Here is an 18,900-nt window from a genome sequence, read left to right as displayed (position 1 = left end):
CTGAGATCAGCTAACTCAACATAGACAGTGTGCTACAATTTTTGGATTTGCTTAGATATTTTCTCGGGTTTCGTGGTGCCGGTCAGTCTGTATAATATGTTGAGGAATGTGTGCACACTGCCCAATGTCTAATCTTACAATAATGGAACCCGGGTGGGGGGAAATTATGGTACCCCTTTGCGATCTGAACTGGATATTGTGTCTTTCACACTTGCCTTCAACTGCACTTCTTTTAGGAGGTGGACTGATTGCACCTGAATGAGATGAGGCCAGGTACGAATCATTGAGCTGCTTTATTTTACCGAAGCAAGTGAATGTACAGAGTGACAGTTATAATCAAAACTCACTCACTTCATTTAACTTCAAGCTACCCCTTTGTGCATAAGATAATTTTTCTATTTTCAGTCATTTCTGCAAACTGACAAAACAAACCTGGGGTTGTTTCTGCGGTGACTGGCTCTGTTAACTCTGATGGTTTTCCAACACCTGCCCTGTTCACAGCCCGCACACGGAAAACATAGCTCACACCTTCTTTCAGATTTTGTACCTGTTGGCAATGTTAAGGTATTGGTGAGACTTCAGGATGATTTAAAAGTTAACCTTGTCGGTCCCTTTTTATTACCATTCCACCAATGAATATGAGAGAGAACATCGAGCTGCTTGCCAACTCTCCGCATGCCACAAAATACCCATCTTCTTCCCCACCCTCCCCCTCAGATCCTTGCATCCCCAGTAAACGATCTCTGCGTCTGAATGGAGAGGCCCAGGAGTTTTGTGGTGGGGGCCTCAAACAGGCGGTAGGCCCCTTAGCTACATATGCAAAGAGCCTAATGCCTGTTTCAGACATGGGCACTGCACACCGATTCTTTGGCTTTACCAATATGGCAGGCGACGTGCTTCTGGCTTGTAATGAGCGTGTGCTTCCTACCTGCCATATTGGAGGCTTAGGAGACCATTTAGCGCCTTTCTAGGCCAACAGTTGTACAAGAATGAAGTTTGTTAAAATAACTGACATATCAGCTTAAGAATAGGACTAGATGGTTGCTTTTAATGGGCCAGTAATTCCGGTCCCAACGCGTGAGTACGGACGGGGTACTCACGCGTGGGCCCATTGGAAGTGCCGGATTTCAGCATGCACAGCGCATGCGCGGGAAACCGGCATTTCCTCCAAGGGGTTCAGAGGTCCAACGCGTGCGCGCAGGACTCTGCGCGCACGCGTTGAACTTCCTTCTTTTTGACAGGTTTGCCCGTGTGCAAGGGCCTGAACTTTTTACACATATAAAAAGGAGGCGTAAGGAGTGGATTCTTGAAGGTAAGTGGTCTATTATTTAAAATTATTACATTTTTTCCACAGCTTCATTGTTTTTAAGGACTTTACAGTAAGGTAAGTTTATTTTTAGACCCGATTTCTTAAAAAATTATTTTTTTCAAAAATTTTATTAATTGTTTAAAATAGTTTTTTAAAGTTATTTATAGTTTATTTAATTATTGGGATGTTTTTTAAAATTTTATTTAAAGTTAAACTAGTCTTTTGGGTGCCCGTACTTTTCATGAGTTTGACAGTCTTTACTATCAAACTCATGAATGAAGTTTCCCCTCCCCTGATTGGCTGCAGAGTGCTCACCTGATCCCAGCCGGCACATCGCACTAACTACGCCACTGGATCAGGCAAGCACATCGCGCCGACATCTGAACCGGGCCAGTGACAGGAATTCCAAGCAGGCCCAGGCTTCAGATGTCGGCGCGCCGGGTGAGTGCACATCGGGGGCTTGCACGCGCGGCAAGCACCCGATCCTAATTTCTGACCCATTAATCGATATGTAGTTCATTTTGTAAATTGGGAATGTTGCCGCGCTACAAAGCAGTTCAAACAAGTGTGATCATAAAATTAATTTAAGAGAATAAAAATTATAATCTGCCCTTTACCTTTATGTATCTCTTTGATGTTTCCTTTTCATTGACACTTCTCCACTTTTCTTCATCTGCATCTGCCTCCCGTATGTCAGCATAGAACCCAGTCACCTCACTACGGCCTGTATACACTGGAGTTTTCCAGATGAGTACCAGTGAGTTCTTTCTGACCTCAGTGTACATAACATCATGAGGTGGCCCTGCATTAGATTGTAAAATACATTACTTCACACAAAATGTAACCAGGATATGATGGTAATGATAGCACACTTATAGTAAATGTTTTAAGCGTTACCAATTGGTATCCTCTCTAAATGTTATATTCTGTAATTTATTAAAGTTTAGTACATGTGAATAAAAAAATCCCTATGTGTAAGAACATCCTCACTGAATTCTGCTGGGTATTTCTAGTGCAATTGTAAACATTTTCTTCTAGAAATAGCAACCAGACAAATTCTTGCCCATGGTTGGTCGTGCTTAATGATATTTTGTGTTATCTATTGTTGCCACAGTATATTAATCATATAGTTAGCAGTGTGACCTGTCTGTCATATACTTAGCAGTAGTACTGACAATTAAGAAGCCCAGCCTGCGCAAACAATATAGTATACCACAAAGTATTACACAGCAATTTGTTTTTATTTTCTCTGTGTACAATACACAATAGACCGAGGAGGAGACTTTCTACTGCTGGCCGCTCACTGAAAAACGGGCGACCAGCAGTTGATAGTTTGGTGGGGACCTTGTGCACCCATTTGCCCACCTGTAGCAACTTTCAGGTAGGTTGTTTAGTTATACAAATCAGGGTCCTACGCCTGTTGTAAAACCCCGATTGCAACTTACGAATAGAAGTGGGTAGAGCATGCATGGCGCATGTCAGTTCCATTTCTCCAGGCGTTGAGAACCCTAACTGGCGATCCTTAAAGGGACCGCTGGAGGCCTCTCCAGAAAGTTAAGTATTTTTTAAGATTTTGTGGGACCAGGAGCAGCAGGAGAACTCCTCGGATCCCGGCAAAAATCTTTCGGCCTGCTGCTAGCCTGTTCTCGTGCCTCGATCCCAAGCACAATTTTTTTCTAATAAACAGTGGGCTAGAAATTTGCCTCCATTGCGCTTCCCATTAGCGCCTCCGGTGGGGAGGGGGTGGTAACGGGCGCTAACGACTTACCTCCCGGGGGCGGCGATGTTACCGTCGCCCACAAAATTCACCTGGAGGTTTGCGGCGGCGGTAACCCCTAGCACCACGATCTCCTGTGTCTGGAAATCGTGATGCCATCCAGCTGCGCAGACAGCTGCAGGAGGCGTTGTTAGGGAGGCCGGACGCTTCGATGGGTGGTAATTAAAGGCAAGACTGCTGGTCTGCAGAAAAAAATAGTTTCCATCCCTTAGGTTGTCGTTTGAAAATTTTTAACTGCCACGATTGATCAGCCCTGCACGCTGTTAGAGTGCTTGGGGCTAATCATCGCAGATCCCGGCTGCCGTCAGGCATCGTTGAAATGCAGAGCCTGCAGCAGTGGCCCTTCCCTTTAAGGGAGGTAAGGAGCCTCAGATCCCAGCAGCTGCACGGGACATTGTGCAGCGCTGCGCCTCTACTGCCCCTCCTGCGTGGTTTAGCGCTCCAGAAGGGAAGTGGTAGTGCTTGATTTTGCGCTCCACTTCCTTCCTGGAGTGCTAATACTCAATTTAGAGAAAGCTGAGAATCATTAGCGCCTGGCGATAATTTTTCCAGCTTTCAAAATTTAGTGCCCAAAATGAGGCAATACCGAATTTCTCCCCCAGTGTCTCTTATTCTTGCTTTATTACTCTGCATCACCATTATAAGTATATTGTTTCAGAGAGTTAGTAAACCTGCCTGGAACAGCAATGGTCCATTCTTCACACTTAAACTTGTCACTTGGCAGTGATGGTAGACCAACTCCTGCCAAGTTGGCTGCACGGACTTGGAACTGATATATCATGTTTTCCTTTAGGTCATGGATCTGTAGTAAGTAAGTAGCAAGATCAAGAATTAGAGGAAGACAGTACACCAGATACATTGATTAACATTAAAACAAAAGCAAAATTCTGTGGATGCTGGATTTCATAAATAAAAACAGAAAATGCTGGAAATATTCATCAGGTCAGGCAGCATCTGTAGAGAGAGAAACAGAGTTAACGTTTCAGGTCCTGGGCCATGGCAACCCTCTTTGCTTTCCAGGTTTTCCATGCTTCTCCCCTGCTCTGTCAATCTGCTGTAACCATTAACACCTCCTCTGGACCCATCTTTTTTTTACTATACTTGTCCCATTATCACCCCCTTGTAATCCCTCCACCCGATCACAGACCTTTCCCTTTTGTTCTTTTCTGCCTCACTTTCCATGGCTCTGTATTTGCTTAAAATCTGTTCATCTCTAACATCTTCCAGTTCTGACGAAAGGTCATCACTCTGAAACGTTAACTCTGTTTCTCTTTCTACAGATGCTGCCTGACCCGCTGAGTATTTCCAGCATTTTAATTTACTGTTTCACATTGATTGACATATTGTTACGGTAAAGCTTAAATCCATTTAATTCTATACAACCAGATTCCAAACACTTTCCAACATCATGCTGCTCGACCCTGTAGATGCATGTGGCCTACTGATTATGCACCAGTATCCAGTGACAATGTATTGCCTTTGAAATGAATATGTGTTGCTCCAGGGTGCAGGGAGCACCCCCTGCATAACTGATGCAAATGGGTGACTCTGGAGGAATGGAGACCCGAAATGGTGGGGAACAAAATCAAAGTTATTTCAGTACAAGTGATATACAAATTTATTCCTACATTATTTTCATAAAGGCATTTGAGAAGTATATTGAACTGAAAGTTCTCCCTTATAACTTCTAAAAACATGATCAGGAAGTAAGCCTTGTTTCACTTACTCTGTATGCCCGCTCAGTGATAGCTTTGATATGGGCTTCTTTCCATTTTCCAGGGATACCATCAATAACTTCAACATAATCCACAAAGTAGCCAGTGATGTCAGAACCACCATGGAATTTGGGTTGCTTCCATCCTAACACCATAGAGTCATGGACACTTTCAAGAACTGTAATTTCATAAGGTGGGGCTGGAGAAGCTGTTTGAAGGTAGAATACATTGGGTTAATATTTGATTCCATTTGACAGTTTAAATTTTTCAAAAAAAATCTTACCATTTGGATCATTTATGTGCTATGACATAAAGGAAGTTTTCTGTATACTGTACAAGTAATGTCTCAAGTCAACTTGGGTCTGATCAGTACAATGAGCTTTCCATTTAATGTATTGGTTATTACTTTAAACTGCAATTGGTATGGAATTTTATATTAGAATGGAATCATAACAAGGAATGCCAGTAAAATTTAAGCTCAGCAAATGTCTCATACTCTCTTCAATTTGACATCCCTTACTGAAACAAAGACAACAACTAGGCAGTGGCTCTTTCTTGAATGTACAACCTCAGAATACCATTACAATTCAGTTCCTGCAAAGGACAATAGCATTTGCACTCCAATAGATTGAAATCCCGTTGTGTGGTATTAGTAATGAATGTGTTAACACCTTTGTTAAGAGTGTACAAATGAATTAAGGGATTCATTACTAATATCACGTAGTGCAACGTCATTCAAATATTTCTCAGTGTTATGCAAAAAAGGATGGAAGGCAATGTATGACATGTGCTGTGCAATTATTGGTATACAGTAGAACATATACCAAAATTAAAAAGGCCACCTCTTGAGCTTCCTGGAATGGTAAGTTGGTAAAACCAACATGTAACTGAGCTTTACAGACCAGAAAGTCCCCTGTTTAATCCTCAGTCTGTGCTGAGTAAGCTGATCTCAGCCAGGGCAACAATTGGAGCATAAAAACTGGCCTCAGTGCTGCCAGTTAGTGCAGGGAACATCAGCCAAGGTTCCCATTCTTGATCACCATCCTGTGACCTCTGCTGGAAAGCGTGTTTGTGTGGATGTCAGATGAAGACAAGTCCAAACTCGGTTCTGATTTTTCCCAAGGTCCAATAGCTTGCTGACACTTCTCCGCTCACGCATGAAGAATGTATGTTTCACAAGGTAGAGGGGGCTGTCAGTGCCCATGGAACCGTAACTTGAGCAGAAGTCAATGACTTCAGAGGAGGAGAAGAGAAAAGTGGGGTGGGGGGGGGGAAGATTGGCTACAAAAATAATCATCTATACCTCTATCAGAACCAGTCTTCATAAACTCAGATTCCAAGTTACATCTTGGTGCCAGTTAAACATTCTATTAGAGTGAAAAAGTAAATAGGATAACTAACAGCGTAATTTGAGAGAAACCACAGTATTTGCTCCTTCATTTACAGCTGTTAAAGTGGTGTCCCTGCTCGCTGCCATTACTCAGGCAGCATTCATTTCTCTTACATTTAATACTGACTGCAAACCCAGTAAGACATCACTAGATCACATAGAGAATCAAATTCCACTTAACTTTCAGTTTAGAAATTAAAAGAATAAATGCACAAGGTTGTGATCTAAGCCTAGAAGTTACTATTAATATTAGCCACGGAATGCTTAGCAGGTTCCGATGTCATTGCTCTGTCCAGTGCTTTAAAGGAGTCACAAACAAGATTTAATACCCACATAAGGGTCACACCCATGATTCCTCATTAGCAAGTTCTCCAGCACAAAAGTGCCATCAGAAAGTGGCAGAGTGGAGTCTATGTACTTCTCCACAGAGAATGAGGGAATATCATATGGGGAGACATCCAGGGATGCTCCCTCTCATCTCCCACCAGACAGTTACAGAGTGCCAGAGCCTTGCTTGGAAGTTAGGGAGTGCTGAGATACATAAGAACATTGAAAGAAGAAAACTGCACATTTTTCAAATTGTGGAAAACAAACATTTTCAAGAAAAAATGTATAGGTTTGAAAACATAATACAAATTGATCCAGGCTATCACACCGGTGGATAGTGTGTTAGAGTCATTCACTTAACAGTGCTAAAATCCATATCGTGTTCATGAGTTACAAAGGTGTTTCACACAAGTGAAAAAACATCTATAAATGCATTGTCAATACTGCAATACTTGACTTCTTCCATGGAGAATTGTACTAAGGTGAGAAACACATTGGTAAGTTATCACATTACTCGATAGTGAAATTAACATCCACACCATTAAATATATATATATATCACTAGCAGAACTCAAATATTATAAAAAATCCTGACTAACAACGTCACCTTTTTACTTAGTTGTATCATTTTGCTCAAATTTCAAAATAGTTTTGTTTAAATGTTGAGTCTTATGGCATTATTAGGAGTATTTGGTTACTGAGTCTGACACATTTGAAGGAATTGAATTAACATACATAGCTAATGCTGAATTATTCCTAGCTGCAAAGTTGTATATCTAATATACTGTTTATTTAGTTCCTCAACTGTCAGGCTCAGTAACTGCTTAAAGCCAGAAACCTCACAATAAAATTGATACTAGATGCTGGAACAAAAAATTATTCAAAAAATGATTATATTTTATAATAATAACAATTTCTTTCATGTAGTAAAACGTCCAAAAGCCCTTCACAGGAATGTAATCAGACAAAAAAATTGACACTGAGCCAAAGAAGAAGTCATTAGGACAGGTGACCAAAAACTCGATCAAAGAGGTAGGTTTTAAAGAGTGTCTTAAAGGAGGAGAGAAAGGTGTAGAGGTAGAGAGGATTAGGGACGGAATTTCAGAGTCTAGGGTGTAAACAGCTGAAGGCACGGCCACCAGTGGTGGAGCGAAGGAAGTCGGGAATGCGGAGAGGCCACAAGTGGAGGAACGCAGAGTTCTTGGAGGGCTGTACGGCTGGAGCAGGAGGACTGGAACAGGTTACAGCGATAGGGAGTGGCGAGACCATGGAGGGATTTGAACACAAGGATGAGAATTTCAAATTTGAGGCATTGCTGGATTGGGCCAATGTAGGTCAGTGAGCACAGGGGTGATGATAGAACAAAATTAGATTATCAAAGGATAATACAAACAGAATTTGAATTTGTCCCTAAGATGGGAAGCTGAACCTGTTTGGCCGGTGCTACTAAATCTTATCACAAGTATGGTTCTTCAGTCTGTAGTTTTAGCTATGATCAGGATTCAGACCCACAATCAAATGTAGAATTAAGCAGTCACCTTGCATTTCTTCATAGAACTGTGCTGAGTAAGAATAGAATTCAATGATTAGAAAGCAACAATTTATTTCTTAATTAAAAATAATGGGGTGAATTTTCACTTTCTATAATGCGGTGCCCAAAACTACACACATAACTGTGACTTAACTAATGTTTGTAGAAAAAAAATTACTTCCTTACTCTTGTGCCTCTATTTATAAAACTGAAAATTCTCTTGGCCTTTTTCTATGGCTTTATCCACTTGCACTCACACTTGCAAGGAATTATCTGTTCATCTACACTCTTGAGTGTCTTTGCATTAAGTATGTATTCCCATTCTTCACATTTACCCACATTAAATTTCAATTGCCACCTGTTTATCCATTCTGCTAATCTTCCTTAAGTCTTTTACAGTCCTCCTCACTGTTTACATATTTGAAAAGAAATAAAATAGAACGTTTGCAGTCCGCACCAAGTAGGAATACAAGCTTTGCCCGAAGACTGAAATGCACGGTAAACATTAAATCAAGCCCTATCTTAATAAAATTAAAGTACCATAAATATTCACAGCAGCTACCACTTTGTAAGCTATTTTGCTGTAAAGTAGGGGCATATCAACTAGTCAGAATCTTCAAGGAACCTACAAATCGCAAGCTAATGAACACACTTGGAAAACGTAGGAAGAATTCAGTGGTACAAGATAACAATATCCCTCTCAGTATGTCACTATTCAACACAAATCTATCAAGAATAGCCATCAAGCATTATCCCTTCCTAACAACTGATGGAACCAGGAGAGAAAAATAATTCTAGTACCCCATATTTAAAGAATAATTTTGTTTGCTGAAATCATATAATTGGGCGTTCAAATCCAGCCATGGCAAGTTATGGAAATTTGAATTTAATAAATCTGGTCATTTCTGGGCTGGCAACAAAAAATGACAATGAAAGCTGCTGGATGCATATTCTCAGCAAAACAGCTTTGAGCACATTGTGATTGCATTTTTGTAAAAGCACCTGGCTCACTGATGTCCTTGCATGCAATTCCAGTCGCACATTATTTTTTTCTCTCAGGTGACTTTATTCTCTCAGGGCAACTAAGCATGGGCAATAAATACTGCTTTGCCAGTGTTGCCCACATCCAAAGAACAAATAAAAATGATCATTGCAAATTAAATGGTTCTTACCAAATGAAGTACCAGAATAATCTATGCCGCAGCTCTCACATAGCTTTGCTTTCAATGGAATTCTGAAAGTAATACCATGAGGAATAGTAATGGCTTACTGAAAAGGATGATAGCTGTTGTTGTGCTGGGCTTCATGAATGGCAGCAATTGCCTCTTAGCACAAAGTGAAAAAGATAACCTGTTTCTGGTTAAACTGGTCTATTCTCAACTCATGAGACTGAGTATGTAATCAATACACACAAAGCTCATTCCCAACAAAACAGCTATGAGCACATTACAATTTTACTCCTTTCTTTCCTAAGCTCCACTGACCTCCATCCCTGAATGTCAAAGTCCTTGTCTCATTTTCACAGTTTTTCATGGCTTTCTCCAGCTGTATATTCCCCCCATAGTCCCCACTCCTCTGGATTTAGGTTACTGCTCATGTTCTACTTGACCATTTGAGTCCAATCTTTCTGCTACTAGGCCCTTGCTCCTCGGAATTCCCTCCAAAAACAATTCACTGATATGGCTCTCCATCTTCCTTCCAAAGTCCCCTTAAAGCTTATTTCCTAAACCATGTTTTTGTTCTGCCTCCAATACACTCCCACCTCCTGCTCAGTATGATTCTCGCCCCTTGTAAAGTGTTTGGAGACATCCTTGGATGTGAGAGAGATGATAAAAGTGCAAATAGTTGTTGTTATCATTCATCAAACCTCCTTAACAATGAATCAAGTGCACCAATCACATTTACTGAGAGCAGATCAGTTCTTCTCAGAATATGATTGCATCTCTTTATGTGTTTAACTTTAATATTGTTTCCCTGTTTTCTCACCTAGGTTATCCTTCTTCTCGTGCATATCTTGTACTTTAGGGCCCTTCTCATGTTTATCTTGTACCTTAGAACCTTTCTCATGCTTATCTTGTATCTTTGGACCCTCCTCGTGCATATCTTGTACTTTTGGGCCCTTCTCATGCTTATCTTGTATCTTTGGACCCTCCTCGTGTATGTCTTGTACCTTTGGACTTCTGAGTTTAGACTTGCTTGTCCGCTCTGCATTTACCTCCTTTGGTGTATCTGGTTCTGTGCATGGCAAATTATCATAGCCAGTGGGTAGCGGGTGTCTGTTAAGCACAGCATCACAACTTAGTAAAGAGTCGCGTGCGGGCTGAGATGCCTCATGCTTGCCATCCCAGCGTGCACAGCTTTCTGTTAGTCCATCAGTGTTACCACTTTGTTCAGGAAACACACCATGAGGCACTCCTCCTCCTAGAGTTAAATAAAGTCATTAATCAGGCAATCATGAACAGCTCTCTTTGTGCAACAAGAGATACTTCACTTTTCCAAGGATGAAGAAATGAAGACAAACAAGATAAACAAAGAACAAGAAAAGAGATGCAAGAACATGTTTTTGCTCAACATTTAACATGACAACAAGCAAGGTTCAAAACAATGAATAAGATGTGCCTGTTCCTATAATAGACAGGAATAGAGAGCAAAATTACTCAATGCTCTGACCTCTAACACATAGTATCACATATTCAAAAGTAAAAGATTATAAAACTTTATGTAAGCAATGGTTTTGTACTGGCATGTGTTAGGCAGGATATTGTTTGCTTTGTTACATCTAATAACGTTTCAAGGCTTTCAACAATCATTTTGACAAGTATGAGAACTTGCAGAACACATCTTTCTATCCATATAATTGAAAAGTTTGTGTCTGCAGTAAATATCATGGCTCCAGTTAATTTCATGACTGTAGTATCTATCATCAACAGCATTCAACTTTATTATTTGAATGTCCATCAATTTATTTTTTCCTCATCTCCTTTCTAAGTGTTTATTTTCTACTTTCATTCTTCATCAATCTTATTGCACAAAACCTTTCTCCTTCCAAAAGAACTTCTGCCCAATCACACTGCAACATAAACAATTCTCTGAGATGCCGCCACCATAATAGTTTCTCACCCACCCCACTGTAAACCTGTGCAAATAAACTTCCTCACATAATTAACATGTTATCAAAAACAATGGCCCGTATTTTCCGATCCCTACGGGTGTTTACAAGGTGTGTACACACCCGTAGGGAAATCGGAAATGCCGGTTTCAGGCATGCGCTGTGAAAACCGGCATTTCCGATCTGTCAATCCTCTTGACAGATCAGACGTCTGCCCTGGAGAAGGGCCTCTGCGGGTGGAGAGTTCCGCTTTCTGCAGAACCTCCGCCTGCTGAAATCACTTAAAAATCTTACGCCTGGTAAAAGTGTAAGGTCTGCTTTTACCAGCATAAGAGTTCAAAGAAGTTTTTTTTTTAATTTCACTCATTTATAATTTAAAAATACTTTTAAAAAAGATAAGTTTATTTTTAGCCCCATAAAAAACTTGAATTATTTTTTTCAAAATAATTAAATTTTTGTTTAAAATTTTTAATTTAATGTAATTTTAACTCATTTTAAAAACGTGATGGTTTAAAAAAAAAGATTTAATGTTTTGATGTCTTTTTTCAGTGATCCCCATTCATACTTTTGACAGGTCTATCTGTCAAAAGTATGAAGGGGGATTCCCTTCTCCCATTGGCTTGCCTGGCCCATGTGATCCCAGGGACGCTTGTGAACCGCATGCGCCCCTGGGATACGTGGGCCCTGCGCATTTCATCGTGGAGAGGCCACACCTCGGGAGCCCTCAGGTAAGGGCGTAGATTTGTTCCCGATAGGAGGTATCCGCACGCAGGAAGCCTCCTATCGGAAATTACGGGCCATTAATTGACAAAAAATGTTGAAAGCTTACCCATAAACCTCCCAATGCCTTCCTCTACTCCCCCCACTCAAAATCAACAACCACCGGTTAGTAGACACCACCATATCCACCCACACCTCTGTACTCCATTGCCTGACATCTTTTGGCCAACATGGAAAAGTATGTGCAGCAGCAGCAACAACAATTTGCATTTATATTGAGCCTTTGATCTAGTAAAGCATCCCAAGGTGCTTCACTGGAGTGTAACCTGACAAAAGGCCAAAGGCATGCTCCTGCTAATGGCACCATCCTTCCCCACCCTCCAGTGCCATCTCTGATGATCCATGCTCTCCTTCTTACTCCTTTGCATAGCTCTCCGCAAAGCCCTGATACTAGCTGTGCTGCCCTCTCTTGCTTGAACCCTCATGCAGATTCCATTGCGATAGATCATCAGAGAAAAAGGCAGCAATTGCAGATAAGTGCAAGAAAAAGAATGCAGTTCACCGAGATCACTGGAATAACAGAAAACACCAGGTACAGTGAGAGAATAACTGAGATAAACACAGAGAAAGGGCGACTGTATAGAGACACAGGAAGAAAATAACAAATAGAGAAACTCAAGGAGAAAGAATCAGAGTAACAAAGACACAAATAGTAGCAGGGAGAGAAACAAACAAAAGAGAGGAGAGTGTAACAAGAGGCACAGTGATAGTTTAATGGAGAAAAATGGTGTGACTGTGCACAAAAATCGAGGGAGAAACAGAGGGAGTGAAATTGGTCCTAGTCAGTAGAACAGAATGTGTTCAGTGAATTGGCAGCTTTACACCAAGCTTGATTTTCTTTTCTATTGACTTCAGTGGAAAAGAATATCAGGTGCCGTATAAAATGGCTCCCAATTCGCTACAAACACATTTCGCGCTACTGATCAATTTCACCCACAGAGGGAGAGTAACAGTAAGAGAAACTAGTAAAAAAAAAAGGGAGAGTAAAGGATTGAGTAACAGAGAGAAAAACATAGAAGGAAAAAGAGAACAACACAGTTACGAAGGGGCCACAGAGCAGCTCTTCCAGTGGGCCTAAATCTCTGGAGATGGACAGGTGAACCCACCAATAGTGAAATCTCCCAAACCCTCAGATATTTTCCATCTGGAAAGCACAAAGTGCTCCACAAGCAGCACTAGTCAAATCTGCCTGACCGTAGCCTCACAGGCCTGAAGTCCACCTAAATATTCTTAGTCCAACTGATGCCCTGACAGATAATGTCCTCAAGAGATAACTGCAAGGCCTTAATAAAAATAAATCAGCAACACCAGCTCAGTGTAGGTAATATGTATAGAACTCTATAATACAAAACTACTCATGAGCAATGCCATGGCAGATCTATTAGTAGTATAAAATATTTGGCCTATGAAGAAAATAAGTTGCTTCAATAATTTACTTTGGCCTATTAAATTGTCTAATTTATTACACTAATGCTATACAATCTGATCATAGCAATTATTCTGTTGTATCTAATGCCCAACATAGAACTCACAAATTGCTCAGTATTGTTGATTTGAGCTAGAACTGGGATGACCAGCTGCAATGTTCATTAAATAAATTTCATTTCACTTTATTAGCACTTTAATTAATTGATTTATTTAAACCTAACACGAAAATATCAAATGATAATGAGGAAAAGGTGCATGGATTCGTTTTCGATGAATGCAGGATCTTGCAGGGTAGGCTTTTCACACACCTACACAGCTGGTACAATGTTTGCTTACATGAGACAAAACAATTTGTTAAAGCAGGCATCAGCAGTCCTGGGAGCAGGCATTAAAAGTGCTCTTGTGTTGTTAAACAGGCAACAAGCAAAAATGTAGTAAATGCAGATCAGAATAGAAGTTAGATGATTTTATGTATGGAAGGGATGTGCACAGGGTGGTGCTGTATGGGATACATTACGTTATGCTGGAGCAAGGCTGGTAGTCCATAGTTCAGATAAGCTTTGGAACGTATGACTGTGAAGCAGACTCATGTGAGATTTCATACGGAGGCTAATGGATAGGCTCAGTGAAAAAAAATACGCTTTCCATGTGATACAGGCACAGTGCATGATCAGAGCAACGAAACTTATGGCATCATGGGTGGGAAAGTGATACAGATGGCACTGTGAAAACAGTGTGTCATTAATTAAAGAGCAAACTCAAAAATCAATAAATGCACTTCCAAAAATAAATAATTACTTTTCAAACAAATAAATGTATTTTCAAAAATAAGTAAATATACTTTCAAAAATAAGTAAATACATTTTCAAACATAAAGGCACCTTCAGAAGTGCATAAATGTATTTTCAAAAATAAATAAATGCACTTTCAAAAACGAGAGCTTCATATCAACAATTTAAGTGTTTTTACATACCTAAAGCTGCTTTGACTTCCAGTGCCTCAGACTCATGTGAGAATTCACTAAGCCCGGCTGCATTGACAGCCCTGACACGGAATTTGTATAACTGTCCAGTTTGTAGCCTATGACAAATAAACCTATAAAACAAAATACTTAATTTCCAACGTCAATTGATTTCTTATAGATTTATATAGATGTGTCACAGCAGTTGTTTAGTCATGTTTCAGTGAATATTTCTTACATTATATTTGGGTACAAGTACCTTATACATATGTGTTTTCATTCAGTGGACAGCTATATTACAAAACAATGCTATTTTCACTGTTTTCTCCATTTCTCTGTACAGATGTGTTAATACAAAGGAAAATATTATATACAATATAAGGTGAAACCAAACTATGTGGTCGTAGCATATGAACAAGGGTTACCAACACTGATTGGATGTATTCCTGGAGGTCTGGTTATGTGACATTTGCCCGCAGTTTGCAAAAGTTATTGGGCCAGATTTTGCTGGAGTGTGTCCCGTTAGTTAGACTTGTGCGTGCATATTTAGGTATTTGCTCATTTGTGGCTTGACATATTTTGTGAATCCATCGCATCTCTTGTCTGGTTTCTGACTTGGTCCAAATTTCGCAACCTAATGCGTGCTGCCAGTACTGTTTCTCCGATGTTGAATGTTTCGCACTGCTGAGCGCAGCCTTTTGTGAGTTTGCCTTCATGAGACTTGGAGCGGGAACAGTGCGACGCCGGGATTTGAAGCTGTCGTGCGAGAAGTCCTGCACGCGTAAACCATAGGCGTGATGCACGATGGCGCAAATCACAAACTCTACTTCTGGGTTTTCTCCTGGGTTGCTAGCAGCAGTGTCCAGGAGGTTAACCTTCTATTCTTGGAGACTCCAGAACAATCAGGTAAGGTTGGCAACCCTACTGTAAACATGTTGATGCTTTTTTATGAAATTCATTTGTCTTTAGCAATCTAAGATAATGGGCTGAAGTTCCTGGGTTGGAATCGGGTGGCAAAGTTGATCGGGGTAGGGTTTGGTATTTTGTGTGGAAGCCAGATTGAGCAGGTTCCCGTCCTGTTTGTGTTGCAGCCTAATTTTGGGGGGGGGGCGGGGTAGGGTTGAAGGGTGGCGTGATTTTATTACATCCCATCATAACTAAAAAAATTAAAGATTTCATCTCTTGTAAGTTTACAGGGAAAGGAAAAACTAGGTGGAGTACTTTCTGTTCAAATGATTCCACCAATGTTTGCTTGGAAAAAAATGGCAGTTATAACTTTTTGTTACATTTTAAAAAATAACTTCAAATTTGCTGCCCAACAAAAACACTCAATTTAATGTTTCCTTTCCCTGAAGCACCGATGTTGAGGGTGTATAAGCAGTTCCATTCATTTTAATGGGGGTTGCAGCTTTGGAACAGCCAGAGGCCAATCTCAATCTCCCTGACCCTACCAGCTGATACCAAGTGTGCTTTCAATCTTATTGATTGGTAAATGTGTCTCACTTGTTCAGTTGTGGTCTGATGATTCCCCACCTGTTCATCCAAAATATAAGTAAATTAAATGGAATATGAGATAAATATCAAGCAAAGAGGGTGCATTCCGCAGAACCAGTCACCAAGTCAAGTAGAAAGGGTTTGGTATTATAAATGCATTTTTGCCATTTCTAGCATGGTATGTCCTGTTTATTGACGAGCAGTAACTGAAACAATGCATATACGGAAAGCAAAAAGGCACCTCATTCTCATATATGTCTTAGTGTTCTTTCTCTCTTTAATTCACACACAACAGGCATCTATTGGGCATTAATGACATCAGCATCTCTATGGTTCCACCGCCAGTTTTAATGTACAGCAAGACCATTTAAATGCCTACTGACAAATTCTGGATCAAACACACTCTTCACACACACACTCATTCTCCCTCGATCTCGTTCACTTTGATTCTACCTTATTCCTTCCACTGCTTTATTTTTGCCAGGCTCTCTCATAGCCTTGATCACTACCTTTTTCCTTTCACTGGTTTGTTGATGCACGGTTCCCATTTTCCAGATCCACTGATGCTTGCTTCAATGTAGTATCCCACCAACTCTTTTGCATCTTTTGACTCTTCCCAAGTGACAACTATCGAAGTGTCTGTGTTCCTTGAAGGCACGACATGATTAGGAGCTTTTGGAACATCTGGAAAAAAAGGCAGAAATTCAGAAAGTAATGAAACCAACATATCTATTTCAACTAGTCTCCGATCCCTTCTAGTCTGTATGATTGACCATTGATTGAAAATAATTGTCAACACTTTTTTTGCATTTTAGTTAAAGGAATACTCTAGAATAAAATACTTTAAAGCCCCATCCTTCAGAATTTGTGGGGAAAATGTAAGCTTCCTCGTCTCTCAGGTCCAGCCCCACTATTCTGCTTCTTGAGGAGGTTGGCGACACATGCAAAACTTTTAGTACAGTGTTCCGCAACAGTAAAAAAAAGAGCAAACAAGATTTAGAGTGCAGTCAGAGGGATAGAGCATAAATCACAGGAAGTGATAATTAGCTTGTACAAAGCACTGATCCAACCCCCACCTGGAGCACTGAACAATTCTGATCACCATCCAATAATGGTGACATCTTGGCAACAATTATTAAAGGTATTGGAAGGCAGGGCAGGTGAGTCAACGTGCATGCAACACTTACCAAGTTTGTCTGTTACTTCAGTAAATTCTGTTGCCTCAGAAGGCTCACCAATGCCAGCAGAGTTAGCAGAGCGGACACGGAAACGGTATGATTTATTCTCAGCCAGATCAAACAACGCATAACGTGGTGACTTCACGGGGATCTCTGGATTAACCCTCTGCCAGTCCTCAGTGCCTGCAACACACTAACACAAACAAGCAAAAAATAAAGGGAAAATGAGTATAAGAGTTCAGGAGAAAGAAAGGTAAATTCACAATAGTTAAAGTAGCAAACAATTGGGAAGAAGAGTGCTTTTGATGCAGAAATTAACAAATCGGCCAATTTTGTTGTAAGTAAAAGTTAGAACCAGTCGATAACTCACTTCGGGTTGGTTTTTCCTGTGAGCACTGACACTGGCGAATCTGCTGGGATCAGACTCAGTTACATGTTACTGGCAGGCTCCTTGCAGTATTTGCGCTGCCACTGGGTTGCCTGCTTTGGGTGAGTGGGGAGAGAAATGTTGGCCCCGCCAGAAGAATTAATATTCTTGTTTGTAGAAGGAGGAAAAGCCCGAAGAGCCGAGTTTTATGTCACAATGATGATGTCGTGCACAGGTGACACAATTATATCTGATACATTTGACAACTTGTCACTTATCTGTAAACAATTGTAACAGTAATTGCCAATATTTCAGGGAGATGCCCCTTTGATGCTGAATAAAACTTGCAGTAATACTTCCAATTTGGAAGATTATATATTCGTCCATAATTAGTTTTATCAACATAAAAAGGGGCGTTGAAAATTGGCTTGACTTGGTGGGTAATACAGTACTCCCTTTATGTTATTACCCTCTGTGAAGCCATTTTAGAAAAGGTATAGTTTAATGCATCAAGCACACAGAGAACAGAGATGCACACCTGCACAGCTACATCTAAATGTTGCATCAGTAAAAATCGACTGGGTTTTACTTAAATGGCTTAATTCCTTTATAAAAATAGCAGCCAGAGGAATCTCATGCAAAAGTAATAGTGTTCATATGCTAATATTACATAGCCCAATTTTACCCATACATGTTTAAACCAATTTTGGCCTGTTGGGGTGCTAGGTTACTTTTTTCCACATGCATCTTGAGAAACTTACCTTTTCTACGTAATACATGATTCCTTCATGGCCGCGTTGACCAGGAGGTTTCCAGCTGAGGACAACATAATTCTTGGTGGCTTCAGTCACAGTAAGTTCTGTGGGTTGTCCGGGCACTATGCCTTCTGTTGGGATAGGAATGGGATAGCAACCCTTTACTCTAGAGGTGAAAAATCATCCATGGTACCCCCTCCTGATACATTATAGGAGTACGGTAGCATAGTGGTTATGTTACCGCACTAGTACTTCAGAGGCCTGGACTAATGATCTGGAGATGTGAGTTCAAATCCCACCATGACAGCTGGGGGGAATTTAAAATCTTTTAATTTAATAAATATGGAATTAAAAAGCTAGTATTAGTAATGATGGCCATGAATGAGGTGATTGTTGTAAAAACCCAACTGGTTCACTAATGTCCTTTAGGGAAGGAAATCTCTGTCCTTACCTGGTCTGGCCTATATGTGACTCCACACCCACAGCAATGTGGTTGACTCTTAACTGCCCCCTGAAATGGCCCAGCAAGCCACTGAACTGTATCAAATCGCGACGACAATGTCAGCACTGTGGGAGTACCTTCAGCACAAGGACATGCTGCAGTTCAAGAAGGCGGCTCACCACCACCTTCTCAAGGGCAATTAGGGATGGGCAGTAAATGTTGGCTTTGCCAGCGATGCCCACACCCCGTGAACGAATACATAAAAAAAAAAAATTATGCGGAGACCCTTGCTGGAAATTCACAAGTGTGGCCATTGGGTGCAGGCTAGGTTCTGATG

General features: G+C 40.6%; 1 protein-coding gene across 3 annotated transcripts in view; it reads right to left on the bottom strand.

Moving 5' to 3' along the window:
• Window positions 1-18,900, bottom strand: part of myom1b (myomesin 1b) — a 197,267-nt gene that overhangs the window by 120,701 nt on the left and 57,666 nt on the right. For 2 of the 3 annotated variants that reach the window (XM_085992788.1, XM_085992786.1), the window contains 9 exons: window positions 18,128-18,252; window positions 17,009-17,192; window positions 16,331-16,505; window positions 14,340-14,461; window positions 10,036-10,470; window positions 4,813-5,009; window positions 3,762-3,888; window positions 1,927-2,111; window positions 433-547 (listed from right to left, as the gene is read on the bottom strand). In XM_085992788.1, coding sequence (XP_085848914.1) covers window positions 433-547; window positions 1,927-2,111; window positions 3,762-3,888; window positions 4,813-5,009; window positions 10,036-10,470; window positions 14,340-14,461; window positions 16,331-16,505; window positions 17,009-17,192; window positions 18,128-18,252 — 1,665 coding nt within the window. The remainder of the gene's footprint in view (window positions 1-432; window positions 548-1,926; window positions 2,112-3,761; window positions 3,889-4,812; window positions 5,010-10,035; window positions 10,471-14,339; window positions 14,462-16,330; window positions 16,506-17,008; window positions 17,193-18,127; window positions 18,253-18,900) is intronic. The other variant, XM_085992787.1, reaches the window with a different exon arrangement.

This window comes from Somniosus microcephalus, chromosome 7 (assembly GCF_052327205.1).
Source record: "Somniosus microcephalus isolate GS21.2 chromosome 7, FLI_Smic_1.0, whole genome shotgun sequence".
Classification (NCBI taxonomy): Eukaryota; Metazoa; Chordata; class Chondrichthyes; order Squaliformes; family Somniosidae; genus Somniosus; species Somniosus microcephalus.
The sequence above is the reverse complement of the archived record's forward strand: the minus strand, read 5'-3'. Positions and strand labels throughout refer to the sequence as shown.